The following is a 15,168-nucleotide window of genomic DNA, read 5'->3' as shown; positions in this document are numbered from 1 at the left end:
GATGCTTTTTCATCTTCTGGTTCATTCATAATTCCTATTTTGCTTTTGTTTTCTCCACTGAGAACCATCTCTACACATAAAAGGATAATTTTTAAAAGGTAATAAGAAACTGAAATGCAAGAAAAGCATGATGACTAGAATTAGATCATATTAACAAGAATATAAGCTACGTGCCCTACATGATCTAATCTCACTGCCTAGATGAATGGCATTCTAAGATACTAAAAGAACTACAGGAGATAATTATAGAATTATTGTTGATCTTTTAAAAAAATCACAGAGAATAACAGAGGTACTACAGGACTGGAGATGGGCAAATGTCTCAGTTTTCAAAAGATGGACTCTGCAAACTCTAAAGCAATACCTGGAAAAATTCTGGAATTACTAAAATGACCATTTGTAGACTCTTGGAAAGGAAAACAGCAATCCCTAAAAATCAGTATGAATGTATTAAGATCAAATTATGCCAGACTAATTTCTTCTTTTTTTCTTTTACTGGATTACTAGGATGGTTATCAGGGGAATGCCACAGAAATAGTATATAATACTTTGATTTCAGTTATACATATGGTAAATTCTCTCATGCTATTACTTGAACAAGATAACGTGATGTGGTATAAATAACAATTCAATTAAGTAGCTTCATAGTTGGCTAAACATGCAGATGAACAGATTAATGACTAACTGAAAAGAGAACTCGAATAAAATCACATGAGGCCTCTAGTCTCGGTCCAGGTCAGATCAATATGTTTGCCAATGACTTGGATCAAATTCTAGATGTCATGAGGTATAGTTTTAGCACGGCTTTCTTTTATACTTCAAAATTTCTTTCCAGTTTACTTAGAAAATAAAATCTCATTTGAAAAGGTAGAATTTGTTTTCATAAAAATATAAACTTACAATTCGTTTCTCCCAAAAGCTGTATCTGGGACTAGTTAACAATAGTTCCTTGGTGACAGGGGAACAATATAAGTGAACCTTTAAGCTGCAAGCAAATAGAAAGAAGGATTAGTTCCTATACGCCATCACCCCATTAGCTCAGTTAAAGGAGTCAAGAAGGGCAAGGCCATTGAGTTACAGAATATAAGAACGGTCCTCAGAGATCATCTCATGTAAGGCCTTGAACAAGATGCTCTTAAGATCTTCTAGCTCAGATCTTATGTTCTTTTAAATGAATAAAGAAATTGATAAATAGAATGGCCTAAAAAAAAACTATTAAATCACTGTAATTTCCCTGGAAAAAAAAGTATTATCTGACAAGCGTTCCATATTCCAAACTTTCCTTTCCCCTATGTGTAGTCAGAGGATAAGATGCTGAGGGCAAATAAAATCCGTAAAGAATTTGATTCCAGAAATGGCAGAACTGAAAGGAAAAAAAAAAACCTATTTTCAACATTCTGACTTTCATTGTTTTACACATTTTCCCCTGATGCTACCCTTTGTAACAACCCCAAACCTAAGTTCCCAGTTGCCGGATTAATAGATTGTTACTTTTGCTTATTCTTTATTGAAATCAATTACCTGCATTCCAATCTTCTTTTCAAGGATGGGGACCTCAGTCCTTTCATATGGTCTGAATAAAAAACCACAATAAAGATGAGTGAGCCAACTGATCCATTAGAAATATTCAGCAAGTAAATTTGGATAGGGAATGCATATGTATGTGAGAGATTACATTAGCTTTCTTTTTTTCTGGTCAGTTTTGTCCAGACCTGATTCCATCATCAGTGTAGAAAATTCCCTGATGTGGCATCTCTCAAACAATGTAGGTCAGCAATTTTGTCCATAACTATGGAGTTATTCCATGGTTATATATATTAGATATACACATACGTACACATACACATATATGTAAATAAAATGTATCAGATTCATAACTCGTATCCAGGTCTTTCTCTAGTAAATCAATCGGCATTTATTAAGCACTTACTATATGCCATACACTATGCTAAGCACTAGAAAAAGACAGAAAGGGAAAAATAGCTTCTACCCTTAAAGCAGAAGTGTATATAAATTGCATTTGAGATACAAAGTAGAAAGAATATACCCTTAGAGAAGAAGGCTCTAGAATCTAGGGGAGCAGTCAGCCTGTGGAAGGTGGCATTTGTGGTGAGTCTTGATAAAAGCCAGGGATTCTCAGAGGTGGAGTTAAGGAGACAGAGCACTCACGGCAGAGGGGTCATCCAATGCAAAGAGATGGGATGCTAGTGTGTCAGGTTTGAGGAATGACAAGTAAGCCAGTATGGCTGGATCACACAGTGTTTAGAGGGGAATAAAATGCAAGGCTGGAAAGGTAGAAAGGACCCAGTTAATAGAGAGCTTTAAATGCCCAACCAAGGACTTTACATTTGACATCGGAGGTAAAAGAGAGCCATGTGAGCTTACTAAGTGGTTGAGGGGAAGGAGGAGGAGAAAAGGAGAGGATGATGACATGGTTAAACATACACTTTAGGAAAATCACTTTAGTAACTATATTGTATACAGACTGAAACGGAGAGAGACACAGTAGGAAAACAAATTAGAAGGACAGTCTTGGTGAGTGGTGAAGAGAGCCAGAGATAAGCAGGCAAGTAAGTACATATATAAGATAGAGCATTTATTAAGTGCTTACTAAATGCCCAGCATATAGGGTGATGGCTCTGAGTGGAAAAAAGGGAGCAATATAGGAGAGACAGTATGCAGATAGAAAGGGTAAGATTTAGCAGTGGATTGGATCTACAGTGTGAGGGCATCAAAGAAAGCATCAAAATTGAGCCTTAAAAGATGGATAAAAGACAAGAAGAGACGGGAGTGAAAGTTATCTTAGCAGGCGTTGAGACACTGATACAGGAAAATACATTTCAGGTTCGAGAACATTAAGTATAGTACAATCTGGCTGGAGCATAATCTAGATCAAAGAGTCACATCAGAAAATAAAACTGGATAGGTAGATTGGAGCCATCACAGAGTCGCCATCCTCAGAATCTTCCTCCACAGCTGTACGTCTAGGCTCAAAGGTCACTGTCTACATTTCTCTCAGGCTCTTAGGGCTTTGCTTCCCCACCCACCTTGCCTACCACTCACCACACTACTCGGTATTTATTTTGTATTTGTATTTATTCACCCGTGTACTTTTCGTTTCCCCCACGTGCATAAGAAGTCCTTGAATGCAGGGAACACTTCGGGTTCGCCAGCGCTGAACACAGTTCTAAACACACCGTAGGTACTCAATAAATCTTGCTGAATTAATGAAATAAACTGTTTTCTCCTCCACTTCACCCCACCCCCGGGCTGGATCACTAAGCTGCTCCTTTCTATTATTCAAAGCCTGCTCCAAATCATTTTCCCCAAATTCCAGCACCCCACCCCCGCCGCGAGTGCCGAGCACTCCCCCAGGAAGCCCACCCCACCCCCGCCGTGGGTACCCAGCTCCTCCCCAGGGAGCCCACCCTACGCCCGCTGCCGCAAAGATCTCCAGCCTCAGGACGCGAGCAGCGCTCACTCACCCTTGTGGCAGTGGGACAGGAAGTACGCCCGGGCCATCAGATTCTGCCGGTCGAACCGATCTATGGAGATAGTTGGATACTCCACCATCTGTCCCTCAAAGGAGCTCATGACGCCGGCGTGACCCGCAGCGCGGGCGACACAAAAACAAGGAGCCGACTCTACAGCGGCTCAGCCCGACTCCAGCCCGAGCGCCGGCTCCACCTCGAACTTCCTGGAGCGGAGCCCCGCCAGCGTTCCCATTGGCTGGGCCTGGTGGCAGCCTCCACCAATGAGAAAGGCCCTCTCTGGCGGGGACTCATTCTCGGCTCTTCCGCCGACACACATACTTCCGCGTTCCTAGGTCAACTTTGGGTTTGGGGGTGCTGCGCTGTTAAGTGCTCGCGGATCCGTCCCAACTGATTGCCGAGTCCCATCTCCGCCAAGATGGCCCGGGTTTTGATCAAAGTTGGGGAGGGTGTGTGTGTGGAGAAATAGGAGGGTGGAATTCTCAAAGCGGGGGTAATAAAATATAAGAACCAACGGTCTCGGTTTGTTTCACTGTTGCATAGGAAATCAGCAAAGCAGTACTGGGCCAGATGGTATGAATGGGTGGACCCAAGCATCAAAAAACCAGAATGGTCTAGGGTGGAGGAAGAAAAGCTTTTGCACCTGGCCAAATTGATGCCAACCCAGTGGGACCATTGCCCCAGCCATCTGATGAAGGACTGCACAGTGCTTGGAACACTATGAGCTTCTCCTGGATAAAGCTGCCTAAAGAGACAATGAAGAAGAGACAGCAGATGATCCACGAAAACTTAAACCTGGAGAGATTGATCCAGATCCAGAAATGAAACCAGCCAGACCTGATCCAATGATGAATTCTAAATGCTCTCAGAAGCCTGTCTGGCTTCTTCTTCTTGTTATTTGTCCTTCATTCTTGAGGAGGACCGCGACATCAGGAAGATGATGCTATGACTTGCAAGTGAATTGGATTACAGTGAGGGAGGGCTGCACAAGGTCACCAGCTTTACTTTCTCCTCTGGAGCTATCTGGGTCCAGTGGCAAGATATAGAGCAGGACAGCTGGAGATGGCATCCCAGCCTGTCAGGCAAACACACAGGGAAAGAAGGCGAACAGAGAAAACAACTGGAAGAAGCAAGGTGCCGTACAAAAGAGAACTTCAAGCAACTGGCATAGAAATTCAGAAGAAAAGTTGAAAGAAGAAAGAAAAGAGATTATAATGCAGAAATTCCATTCTGGGGGAAAAAAAGCCTGCTCCAGGTTTTTATGACACATCTGAAGAAAATTATCAGGCACTTTGATACTGACTTTAGGAAGTCACAACATGATCTGATAGGGAGTTAAGATCTGAAGAGGAAAGCAGAGCTAGGAAGAAAGACAACAAAGGAGTCTGATTTTTCTCCAGTGATTCTTCAAAATGGTTAAGTATCAGAATTTACCACAAGAAAAAAAAAAGAAGAAAAAGCAATCTGTACCTCAGATCTTTCATGCAGAACTTCAGGAAGTTGTGAAAGAGACCAAGCAAGGGAAATTGTACATCAAACAGAAGCAGAATCCAACATAATGAATTCTGCTTCCAGTGCTCTTTTGTCTGAGTACAATGTCACCAAAAATAGTATCACTCTGACAACACCCAAAACTTTGTCTGCCTATGATAAAATCCTGAAGGAAGGACAGAATTCAATGGATACCCCACTAAAATGTGGTCTTAATACACTTAATACACATAAGAGTGACTTTGGTGTGACTCCACAAGGACAGATCATTCAGACACTAAATATACTCCTGTGCTTCCCCATTCAAGACAACTCATGGAGCTGAAGGGTTATTAACTCCTCCATGTGGAATGACTCCTATGCCAGTTGTTGGCACTAGCCCAAGGAGAACTCCTTTAAGGGACAAACTAAACATAAATCCTGAAGAGGGACTGGCAGATTACAATGAGCCCTCTATGTGAAGCAGATAAAGAATCTCATGAGCATCTCCATTTAGGGCTGATGGACCTTTCTGCTCCAAAGAATGACTGAGATTGTACTACTAGAAAATGCTGAGAAGAAGCTAGAAGATCATGAGACTGATGAAACTTAAATAGAAGATGCTGTTGATTTAGTTGCTACAACTACAGGCTATCTGAGATGCAGAATGTGTAAAGGAATTAAAACAAATGCACAAAGCTGTTCAGAAGGATCTACCAAGACCTTCAGAAGTGAATGAAACTATCCTAAGACCCTTAAATGTAGAACCACTGCTGACAGACCTACAGAAAAGTGAAGAACTAATTTGAAAAGAGATAATCACAGTGCTTTGTTATGATCTTCTGCCTCATCCTCAAGCTGGAAATAAAAAGGAGAAAACTCTAGGATTAGGAAGTAATAGTACCAAACACATAACTTACCTGAACTCACCTATGAAAAATTCTCTGAAGCTGATCTAAAGAAGGCTCAAGACCTTTTGACACAGAAGGTAGAAGTAGCAAAGCAAGGAATGAGCCATGGCAACATCAAATGAAGCTTATAACTAGGTGTGGGAGTAAAGCTTTATATCTACATGGACAGGGCTGACATACATACACAAGTCAAGTTGGCTCGAAAAAGGGACAGGATTGAATCACTTGAAAAGAGACTTGAGATAAATAGGAGTCACATGACAACAGAAGCTAAGAACTGCAAAAATGGAAAAGAAGATGAAAATGTTTCTTGGTGGCTACAAATCTCGAGCAATGCAACTAATAAAACATTTGAAAGATTTATGGGACCAAATAGAGCAAGTTCACTTGGAGCTTCGTACTTATGAGAAGCTAAGAAGCATGAAGAGTCTGCTATTCCAAGACAGCTGGAGTATCTAAAAGAGGATGACCAGCAACAGCAAGAAAGGGAAAAGGAACTTCAGCAAAGACACAGATTTGCTGCTGGAGAAAGCGACTTTAAATACTAAAACATCTTTTGCATTTTGCCGTAGAAAGAATTAGATGCTGGTTTCCATCCTCTGGAAGAATGAAGCTAATGTTTATGTTCTTCAACAAATTTGCCTATCTGTGATTTGTTGTTTGTTTTAAATGAAGTCTCTCATCTAGATTGTTTATGTAAAAACTCTACCAGAATTTTTAGAGGTTAATTTACCAAGAAAACCATCATTCTTTTAGTAACGTCACATTCTCTAAATTTAAATTTTGACCTTTCAATATCATATCTTTTATATTAAAGTGTTCTCAAATGTGTTACCTGTGCATAAATCCTTAAATAAATATTAACTTAAATAAAGTTTAACTTAAAATTAACTTAAAAAAAGGAAGGAAGGATGAAGTAGTGGAAAGAGCTGCAAATCCAGGACTGTTCTGAGGTTTCTAGGGTAGAGGGAAGGTATGCTGCAGAGAGCAATAACAAAAAATCTCACCCAACAAACACTGCAACTGGTACCCTCTTGTCAATGAAGCTGTGATTGTAAAAGGTACCTGAAAAAGAAGCAGCTGGAGAAGAACCAGGATAATCCACAAACTAGATAATCAGCCTTTTTGATCATACACTAGTTATATGGGCTTAGTGCAAACAGATGAGGATCACCTTCCCGCCAAAAAAAAAAAATGTTTTTAATGTAATCTATCTTTTAGGAAATGGGAAGGATAAATAAAAGGTCTCTCAAATCCTAAGTCCAAAACACTTAATTTCTAGACTACATTGTTATTATAGTGCCTTCTGGATCTAAAATTCTATGAATCTATAATTGTCTTTTATGGAAGGCACAATAGATCAAGGAAATACACATGCATACAATTAGAGATTTAATGTGTCTTGCTATCAGGCAGGCATAGCCTCTTCTGAAACACTTGCAGACAAGATGGAGTGATGTAAACAGCATGAAAATACATACAGGTGGATTTGTAACTTCCATAGTGACTGTACTAAATGAATGTTGACTAATTCATGTTAACCAGGAGGGAAGCCTGTAGTGAAATTTCAAGTTATTGTCCTTAACTCTGTGCTGTTTAATTTTTTTTATCAAGAAGATCAAAAGCATGCCTTCATGTTAGGCATGATTATTAAATTTCTGGTTGACATAAAGCTTGAAAAGATAGTCACTATTATGATGGGTGAAAGGTTGAAAATTAGTTTATCACAATGGATAAACCTTGGGATAAAACCAAGTAGATGAAGTTTAGTAAGGATTAACACAAAATCCTGCACTTAGGTTCAAAAAAATCAACCCTACAAGTAGAGATTTGGAGAGAACTGGTTCATATGAGAAAGGCCTAGGGATTTAGTTTACTCTAAGCTTAATAAGAGCTGACAGTGTGACATGATTACCAAATAAAATCTATGTGACCTTAGACTGTATTAATGGTTATCAATTAATTAAACATATATTAAGTACCTTCTATAACCCAGGTACTGTGCTAGACATTGAGAATACAAAGACAAAGATAAAACAGAAATAGACCCCAACTTCAAGGAATTTGCAATACAACCAGGTAAACATATAGGAATGTGTGAAATATATATAAATTATATACAAGATAGTTTTAGGATGAAGCTACTAGGTACTGGGAACATCTGGAAAGGTATCATGTTGAAAGTGGTGCTCAATATGAGTCCTGATGAGAACTAGGAATTCTAAGAGGTGGAAGTAAAGAAGGGGTACATTCCAGAAACGGGTAATAGCCAGTACAAAAGCACTGAGATGAGAGGTGGAATGCCCTGTATGAGGAAGATGAAGGCCAGCTTGATTGGACTGTAATAAAGTGGAAAAGATAGAATGAGACAAAGTTGTAAAGGGCTTAAGTACCCAATAGAAATTTATATTTGATCCTATAGACCACAGCTGTCCCGCAGGGCAATTTATGTGACCCACCTACAAGCATAGAAATTGACATAAATGCTTTAGTAAACCAAGCTGAGCTACTGCAGAGCTCTCACTAAGATGGCAAATCAAAATATGTCGTCTATTGTTTCAATAAAAACCTAAAGTTGAACAGCCCTGCTATAGGCAATAGGGAGTCCTAGAGTTTATTGAATAGGGAAGTAACATGTTAGACTTGTGATTTAGGAACATAACTTTGGCAGCCATGTAGAGAATAGAATAGATAACAGTCTCACCATGTGGTGCCATGGTTAGAATAGAATAAGATTGGCTGCCTTTTTGGTAGTGAATTCCATTTCATTAGAATAATTTGGAACGCGTGGCCCAGAACTCCAACTCTGTTTACACAGACTGGTTTACTTGTAGTGACCTTCTCACAAATCATTCTCTTTGGCTAATTTGCCCCGACCAATATAGCCTTGCTATACCAGAATGAGATGAAAATGAAACTGTCTTATAAGCATGCAAATGCTAAGTATTATTACTGTTTTTGTTATTTGTTGAATATTCCAGATGTGGTCAGAGCATGGCTGAGCATAACCCTAGCTCTGAGTTGCATGGATGAGAATCATGCTTGAGTTGCTTCTCACAAATTACTCTTTGCCATGGTTGCATCCACCAACAGTGCCCTGCCAGATTGTAGCACTCAGGGCATTATATTCTACCATGCTCATACCACATCTGTGGTATTATATATTCAGTTCTAGTCTTCACATTTTAGAATGACATTGACAAACTAAATCTTACTAGAGACTCAGGATGGTAAAGAACATGATTGGTTTAGCTTGAAAAATAAAAGATTTAGAGCAAAGAACATAATAGTTGCCTCAGATATTTGAAAGCCTAGGGAAAGGAACTTGAATTATCTTGTGAAGTTCCGGAGGACAGATATAGGAACAATGGGGTTAAAGTACAGGGAAGTTTAGTTTAACTTATTATAGGGAAGAACTTTCTAACAATCAGAACTATCCCCACAAAGTGGGGCTGATTGCCTTGTTTGGTAATGTTATTCATCACTAGGTGTATTTATAATTATCCCATGGTCCAGAGCTCCAACTCTAAGTTTTTGTAGACTAGGTTTAAATTTAGAGAACTTCTTACAAATTATACTATTTGGCTTATTTGCCCCGACCACTGTAGCCTAGGCCAACTAGACTAGGATGAAACATGTGAAATCAGAACTAAAAAAGATAAAGAGAATAGTAAAGTAAATCAAAGGCAGTGAATTAACAGAGTTCTTTGTACCCACACCAAATGCCTGCCCCCATCCAGATGTCTGCCAGGAGTATTCTTCTATTCTCCAACAAATTCTTCCATATCACCCACCTAGTAAAAGCAGAAGTAAGGTATAAACCCATGGCATAGTTGCTAAAAATGAGCATTGCCACTTCTTCTACAAAGGCACAGCCCATTAGTTTTTTGCACAGCCATCTGGGGTGCTCCATCTAGCAAGTGCTGACATTTCTTCACACAGCTGCCACCTGTGCCTTTTGTTCTCTGCTGCTCAAGCCTTATCTAGTCATGCCTCTACTTAACCCTGGCCATACCCCTTTGTTCTGTTCTCCAACCTATGTATCTGCTCTCTAGTCACCTTTCTAGTTTGCCACTTGCAGTTCTCTCTTCTCAAAATTTTCCTACCTGCATACAATGGCCTCAGAGTAGGTGACACTTCCACACTCTGTGGGCTCACAGCCTTCTTAGAGTCATAATTCTGAGATTGTTACCCAAAGAAATGGGCCTTCTTAATGAAGACTGTCTTTATGAGTTTCTGTAGCCAAAAAATATCATCACCCTGAGGCCAGCCTTTTGATAATGAGTCTGCTTAAATTTAGCCAGGTTGGTCCTCAGACAACGGATAAACAGTCCATCCACAAGCCCTTACTCAAAGCCTTTCTATTAATCCATCTGGCTAGCCATCTCTGCCATCTTACCATCTTTTCTGCTGCTTCCTCATCTCTCCCCACCTGGAATAGCTCCTCTGGACTAGATCACCAGAAGAAATCCTCCTGTAGTCCTTTTGTTGTTATTCAGTTGTCTTCAATCATGTCCTACTCTTCATGACCCCATTTGGGGTTTTCTTGGCAAAGATACTGGAATGGTTTGTTATTTCCTTCTCTAACTCATTTTATTTTATTTTAAAATTTATTTATTTTTCATTTTTACCATTCACTTCCATAAGATTTTGAGTTCCAAATTTTCTCCCCCTTCCTCCGCTCCCCTCACCCCAATATGGTGTGCAATCTGATAAGGCTGTACATATATATTCATATTAAACGTATTTTCACATTAGTCATATTGTAAAGAAGAATTAGAACCAATGGGAAAACCCATGAGAAAGAAGCTTTTCTCACTCCTTTCTTCCTTTCTCTCCTCACTACAGTTTTGCTTTTGACTACCCCCTCCCTCAATCTGCCCTCCCTTCTATTAGCCCCCTCCCTTTTCTTTCCCTTTTCCCCTACTTCTCCCATCTCTTCTATCCATCCCTTCCCTCTCCCTCCCTTTTCCTCTCCCACTTCCTATAGAGTTAGTTAGATTTCTATACCTGAGTATGTTATTTCCTCTTTGAGCCAAATCTGATGAGAATAAGGTTCAAACAATGCTCATCTCCCTCCTTTCTTTCTTTCCATCTACTGTAATAGGGCTTTGCGCTTCTTCATGTGATATAATTTACCCCTTTCTGCCTTCTCCTTTCCTCTTCTCTCACGACAATCTCTTTTAACCACTTAATGATATTTTTTATCATCACACCAAAGTGAACTAATACCCATGGCCTCTATGAATATCCCTTCTAAATGTCATAATAAAGATACAAGTATCATCCTCCCATGTAGGGATGCAAACAGTTTGCCCTTATTGAATAACATGTTGGGGGGCGGTGTTTCTTTCCTGTTTACTTTCTTCCATTGATCTCTGGTCTTTCATCAGGAAGCTTTGGAAATCCCCCTATTTCATTGAATGTCCATCTCCTCCCCTGAAAGATTATGCTCAGTTTTGCTGGGTAGTTGATCCTTGGTTGTAATCCAAGCTCCTTTGCCTTACAGAATATCATAGTCCAAGCCCTTCCATCTTTCAATGTAGAAGCTGCAAGGTACTGCATTATCCTTACTGTGCTTCCATGATATTGAAATTGTTTCTTTCTGGCTGCTTGCAGTATTTTCTCCTTTACCTGGTAATTCTGGAATTTAATTACAATATCCCTTGGCATTTTCAATATGGCATCTCTTACAGGAAGTGATCAGTGGACTCTTTGGATGACTAATTTACCCTCTGGTTCTAAGACCTCATGGCAGTTTTCCTTGATGATTTCTTGAAAGATACTATCCAGGTTCTTTTCTTGAACATGGGATTCAGGTAGACCAATAATTTTTAAATGATCTCTCCTGGATCTATTTTTTCCAGGTGAGTTGTTTTTCCAATGAGTTATTGTAACATCAATTAAGTTGGGACTTTTTTACTGTTTTAGAATGATAAATTAATTGTCTTTGATTGAGCCTTACTAGGTGCAAAGCCCCAGGCCCAAACCCCTACCTACTAGGTGCTAAGCCTATGTGGACGTGAAGCCCTCAGGGTCCTAAAGGGGGTTGCTAAGACCAGAGCCAATAGTAGGAGCCTGAGTTCTGGTCACACAGAGGATGTTTGATGATGGCTAAAGAGTGCATAAAAAGAGAGAACAGAGCTGTTTGCTTAGGGCTCTCACTCTTGGTGGTGTACTGATGTGGAGACTCCGGGCAGCTGTAATTAAGAGCCCTCCAGCTCATTACCAAGATGTTGGGACTTTGTTAAACTCTGGTAATTGTGCATTGAGATTTGAATCAGACAAGGTCTGTCTGTTGATGTTTGTAATTTGTTTGTATTTGCTCTGAAGTTCAGGGGGCTGGCTTTTCCCCCTGAACTAAGTGAATGATATTTGTATGCTGGATTAAAGTAAGATTGTTGACCCCTTAACATTGCTTTCCTTAGCAAAGCAGATCAAAAGAACCTGTGTTGGCAGCTTTCTGTGTGCTGGTTGTTGGTGGGTCTTATACCCTTACAGCAGCTGCTAGCAGATTGCTGCAACAGGTATTTTAGGTTTTATTCTATTTTTTCATCCTTTTGATTTTATTTGACTGATTCTTGATATCTCATAGAGTCATTAGCTTCCATTTGCCCAATTCTAATTTTTTAACGAATTGTTTTCTTCAGTTGCCATTTTTTACCTTCTTTTCCATTTTGCCAATTATATTTTTAAAGAATTGTTTTCTACAATCAATTTTTGTCCTTCCTTTTCCAGGCTGTTGATTCTGTCTTGCATACCTCTCATTTCTTTTCTCAATTTTTCTTCTACCTCTCTTATTTGCCTTTTAAAATCTTTCTTGATCTCTTCCAAGAAAGCTTTTTGGGCTTGAGACCAGTTTATATCCCCCTCTGAAGTTTCAGATGTGGGTGTATTTACAGTGTTGTCCTCTTCTGAATTTTTGTTTTAATCTTCCTTATGGTCAGTGTTTTCCTTTGTTGCTTTTAACTCATGTTGTTTGCCTTTTTCCTGGCTTTTAAAGTTGATTTAGGCTTCTGGGGAATAGGGGGCACTGTCACAAGCTTCTTGTGCTGGGGGCCAGGGGCCTGGTCACTGGCTTTGCGTGCTTGGGCCTCAGGCTCTAGCAGCTGGATGCTGTAGGGGTCCGGTAGCTTACCTGGTGCTGAGCTGGAGCTGATGTTGGTGGCTGGTGTGTGCAGAGGCCAGGTGAGGCTTCTGTGAGTTTCCCCGGAGGCTACACTGAAGCTTGAGGCAGGAGCGGAGCAGGGCCATATTCTGGCCACTGGAGGATGCCTCCTCACTGTGGTTGCACTAGAGCACTGTTATGTTCAGCTGTTGGTGGATGCCTGTCCACTGGTGCATGTGGTCGTTCTCCAAACTGGAGTCTGCAGGTTTCCCTGGCTGTGCCAAGGAATGTGGGGGGTCCTGCTGTTGGCACTTGCCTGTTCCACCACCCAAAAGCTCAGGATCGCTTGCTGGTTTGCTGAGGTGGGGCTTGTCACTAGCTTGCCAGGACATCTCCTGTCCTGCACTGTTCCCCTTCTACTATAGTGGGAGGATCTTTCTTGTTATTCCCCTAGGCCTCCCAAGCTAAAAGACTGCAACACTCCACCTTTCTGCTGGCTCTGCTGTTCCAGGATTTTTTCTAAGTGATATTTTCTGGGCTTTTCAAAGTCAACGAGGTAGGGTGAGAGCAACCCACTGCTTACTGCACCATCTTGGCTCTTCAACTCATTTTATAGATGAGGAAATTGAGGCAAATAGGGTTAAGTGACTTGCCCAGGGTCATGCAGCTAGTAAATGTCTGAGGCCAGACTTGAACTCAGGAAGAGGAGTCTTCCTGACTAACCACTCCACCACCTACTTGCCCTAGAGAAATTAAATCACTCAGTTTTGGAACTCCTACCCTGAGCCAAACAATATTGATTGTAAGTGGATGAACAAAAATTCGATTAACCCACTATAGGTGGCCTTAGTCCATTCTTCACATCCTATCTAGCTGTCCACTGTGACTATCTTGCCATCCACCTGCCTATGCAGCATATCCTTCCCCCTGTTTCTCTTGCTCTGGGTTTACTAACCAAATCAATACAACTATACTACAATTGCTCCTGGAAAGAACACAATAGTTGACTGTCCTATGGACACTCCCTTCCTTTGCCACCACTCCTATATATGTTTTGTCTCCCTCTATTAAAATGTAAGCTTCTTGAGGGGCAGAGTCTTTCTCCATATCATAGCATATTTCTCCATATCACAACACTTGGCACACAGTATGCACTTAATAAATACTTTTTATTCTTTTATTCATCTACAAACTCACATGCTACAAACTGACTCCATAAATATGAACAAAAAGATCTCACTCAGCTTTCTCATCTGTAAAACTAGGTTGGAGTACATAATCTCTAGGCTACCTTCTAGTTCTATCTATGATTCTGAGAAATTAAAAACAATTTAATTTCTGGCAACTTTATGCTTAGTCGATCACCAAGTATTTATTAACTACCTACCATATGCCAGGTATTACACCAGGAACTAGGGATACAAGTACAAAGAATGAAACAATCCCTGCATGAAATGAACTTATATCCTAATGGGGAAGACAACACATACACACAAAAATATATATAACAGAGGTATAAATATAATAAATATAAATATATACAAATACCTAAATATAAGGAAGGTATTTGGGGAAGACACTAGTAATCTGGGGGACTAAGAAAGGCTTCTGCAGAAAATTGTATATATATATATATATATATATATATATATATATATATATAGATAGATAGATAGATATAGATATAGATATACACATATATATAGCATATATATGAAAATATAAATAAATACAAATATGTACAAAATAGCTAAATATGAGGTAATTTAGGAAGACTAGTAGTTTGGAAATTGAGAAAGATTTCATGGAGAAAATGGCATATACACACACATATATAGCATATATATGTAAATATAAATAAATACAAATATATACAGAGTAATTATATATAAGGTAGTTTAGGAAGGCTCTAATAGTTTGGGGAACAGAAAGGTTTCATGTAGTAAATGGTATAAATATGTAAACATATAGGTATAATAAATACAAATACATACAAAGTTGTTCAATATAAAAAAGTTTGGGAAGGCACTAGTGGTTTGGGGGACTAAGAAAGGCTTCATGTTGCAAAAGGTGCCTGAGCTGCATCTTAAAGGAAAAGAGGGATTCTGAGGAAGAGGTAAAGAAGGAGGGCTTGAAAAGCACAGAAGTGGGATATGAAGTAGTATGTGTGAGGAACAGAAGACCAGTC

At 39.7% G+C, this 15,168-nt stretch overlaps 1 protein-coding gene and 1 pseudogene across 2 annotated transcripts in view; one reads left to right on the top strand and one right to left on the bottom strand.

Annotated features, from left to right (window-relative positions):
• DCLRE1C (DNA cross-link repair 1C) overlaps positions 1-3,596 on the bottom strand; it is a 35,742-nt gene extending 32,146 nt beyond the window's left edge. Inside the window, exons 1-3 of one of the 2 annotated variants that reach the window (XM_036761344.1) lie at positions 3,486-3,596; positions 1,522-1,573; positions 901-985 (exon numbers count right to left, since the gene is read on the bottom strand). In XM_036761344.1, the coding sequence (XP_036617239.1) occupies positions 901-985; positions 1,522-1,573; positions 3,486-3,594 (246 nt within the window). In that variant the 5' untranslated portion in view covers positions 3,595-3,596. Of the gene's footprint in view, positions 1-900; positions 986-1,521; positions 1,574-3,485 lie in introns of those variants that run through there. The other variant, XM_036761345.1, reaches the window with a different exon arrangement.
• A 313-nt stretch (positions 3,597-3,909) lies between these two features.
• Positions 3,910-6,454, top strand: LOC118851105 (annotated as a pseudogene).
• The last annotated feature ends 8,714 nt before the right edge of the window (positions 6,455-15,168 follow it).

The sequence above is a fragment of the Trichosurus vulpecula genome, chromosome 5, assembly GCF_011100635.1.
Source record: "Trichosurus vulpecula isolate mTriVul1 chromosome 5, mTriVul1.pri, whole genome shotgun sequence".
NCBI classification, from domain to species: domain Eukaryota; kingdom Metazoa; phylum Chordata; class Mammalia; order Diprotodontia; family Phalangeridae; genus Trichosurus; species Trichosurus vulpecula.
Note: the sequence above shows the minus strand (reverse complement) of the source record. Positions and strands in the feature narration are given on the sequence as shown.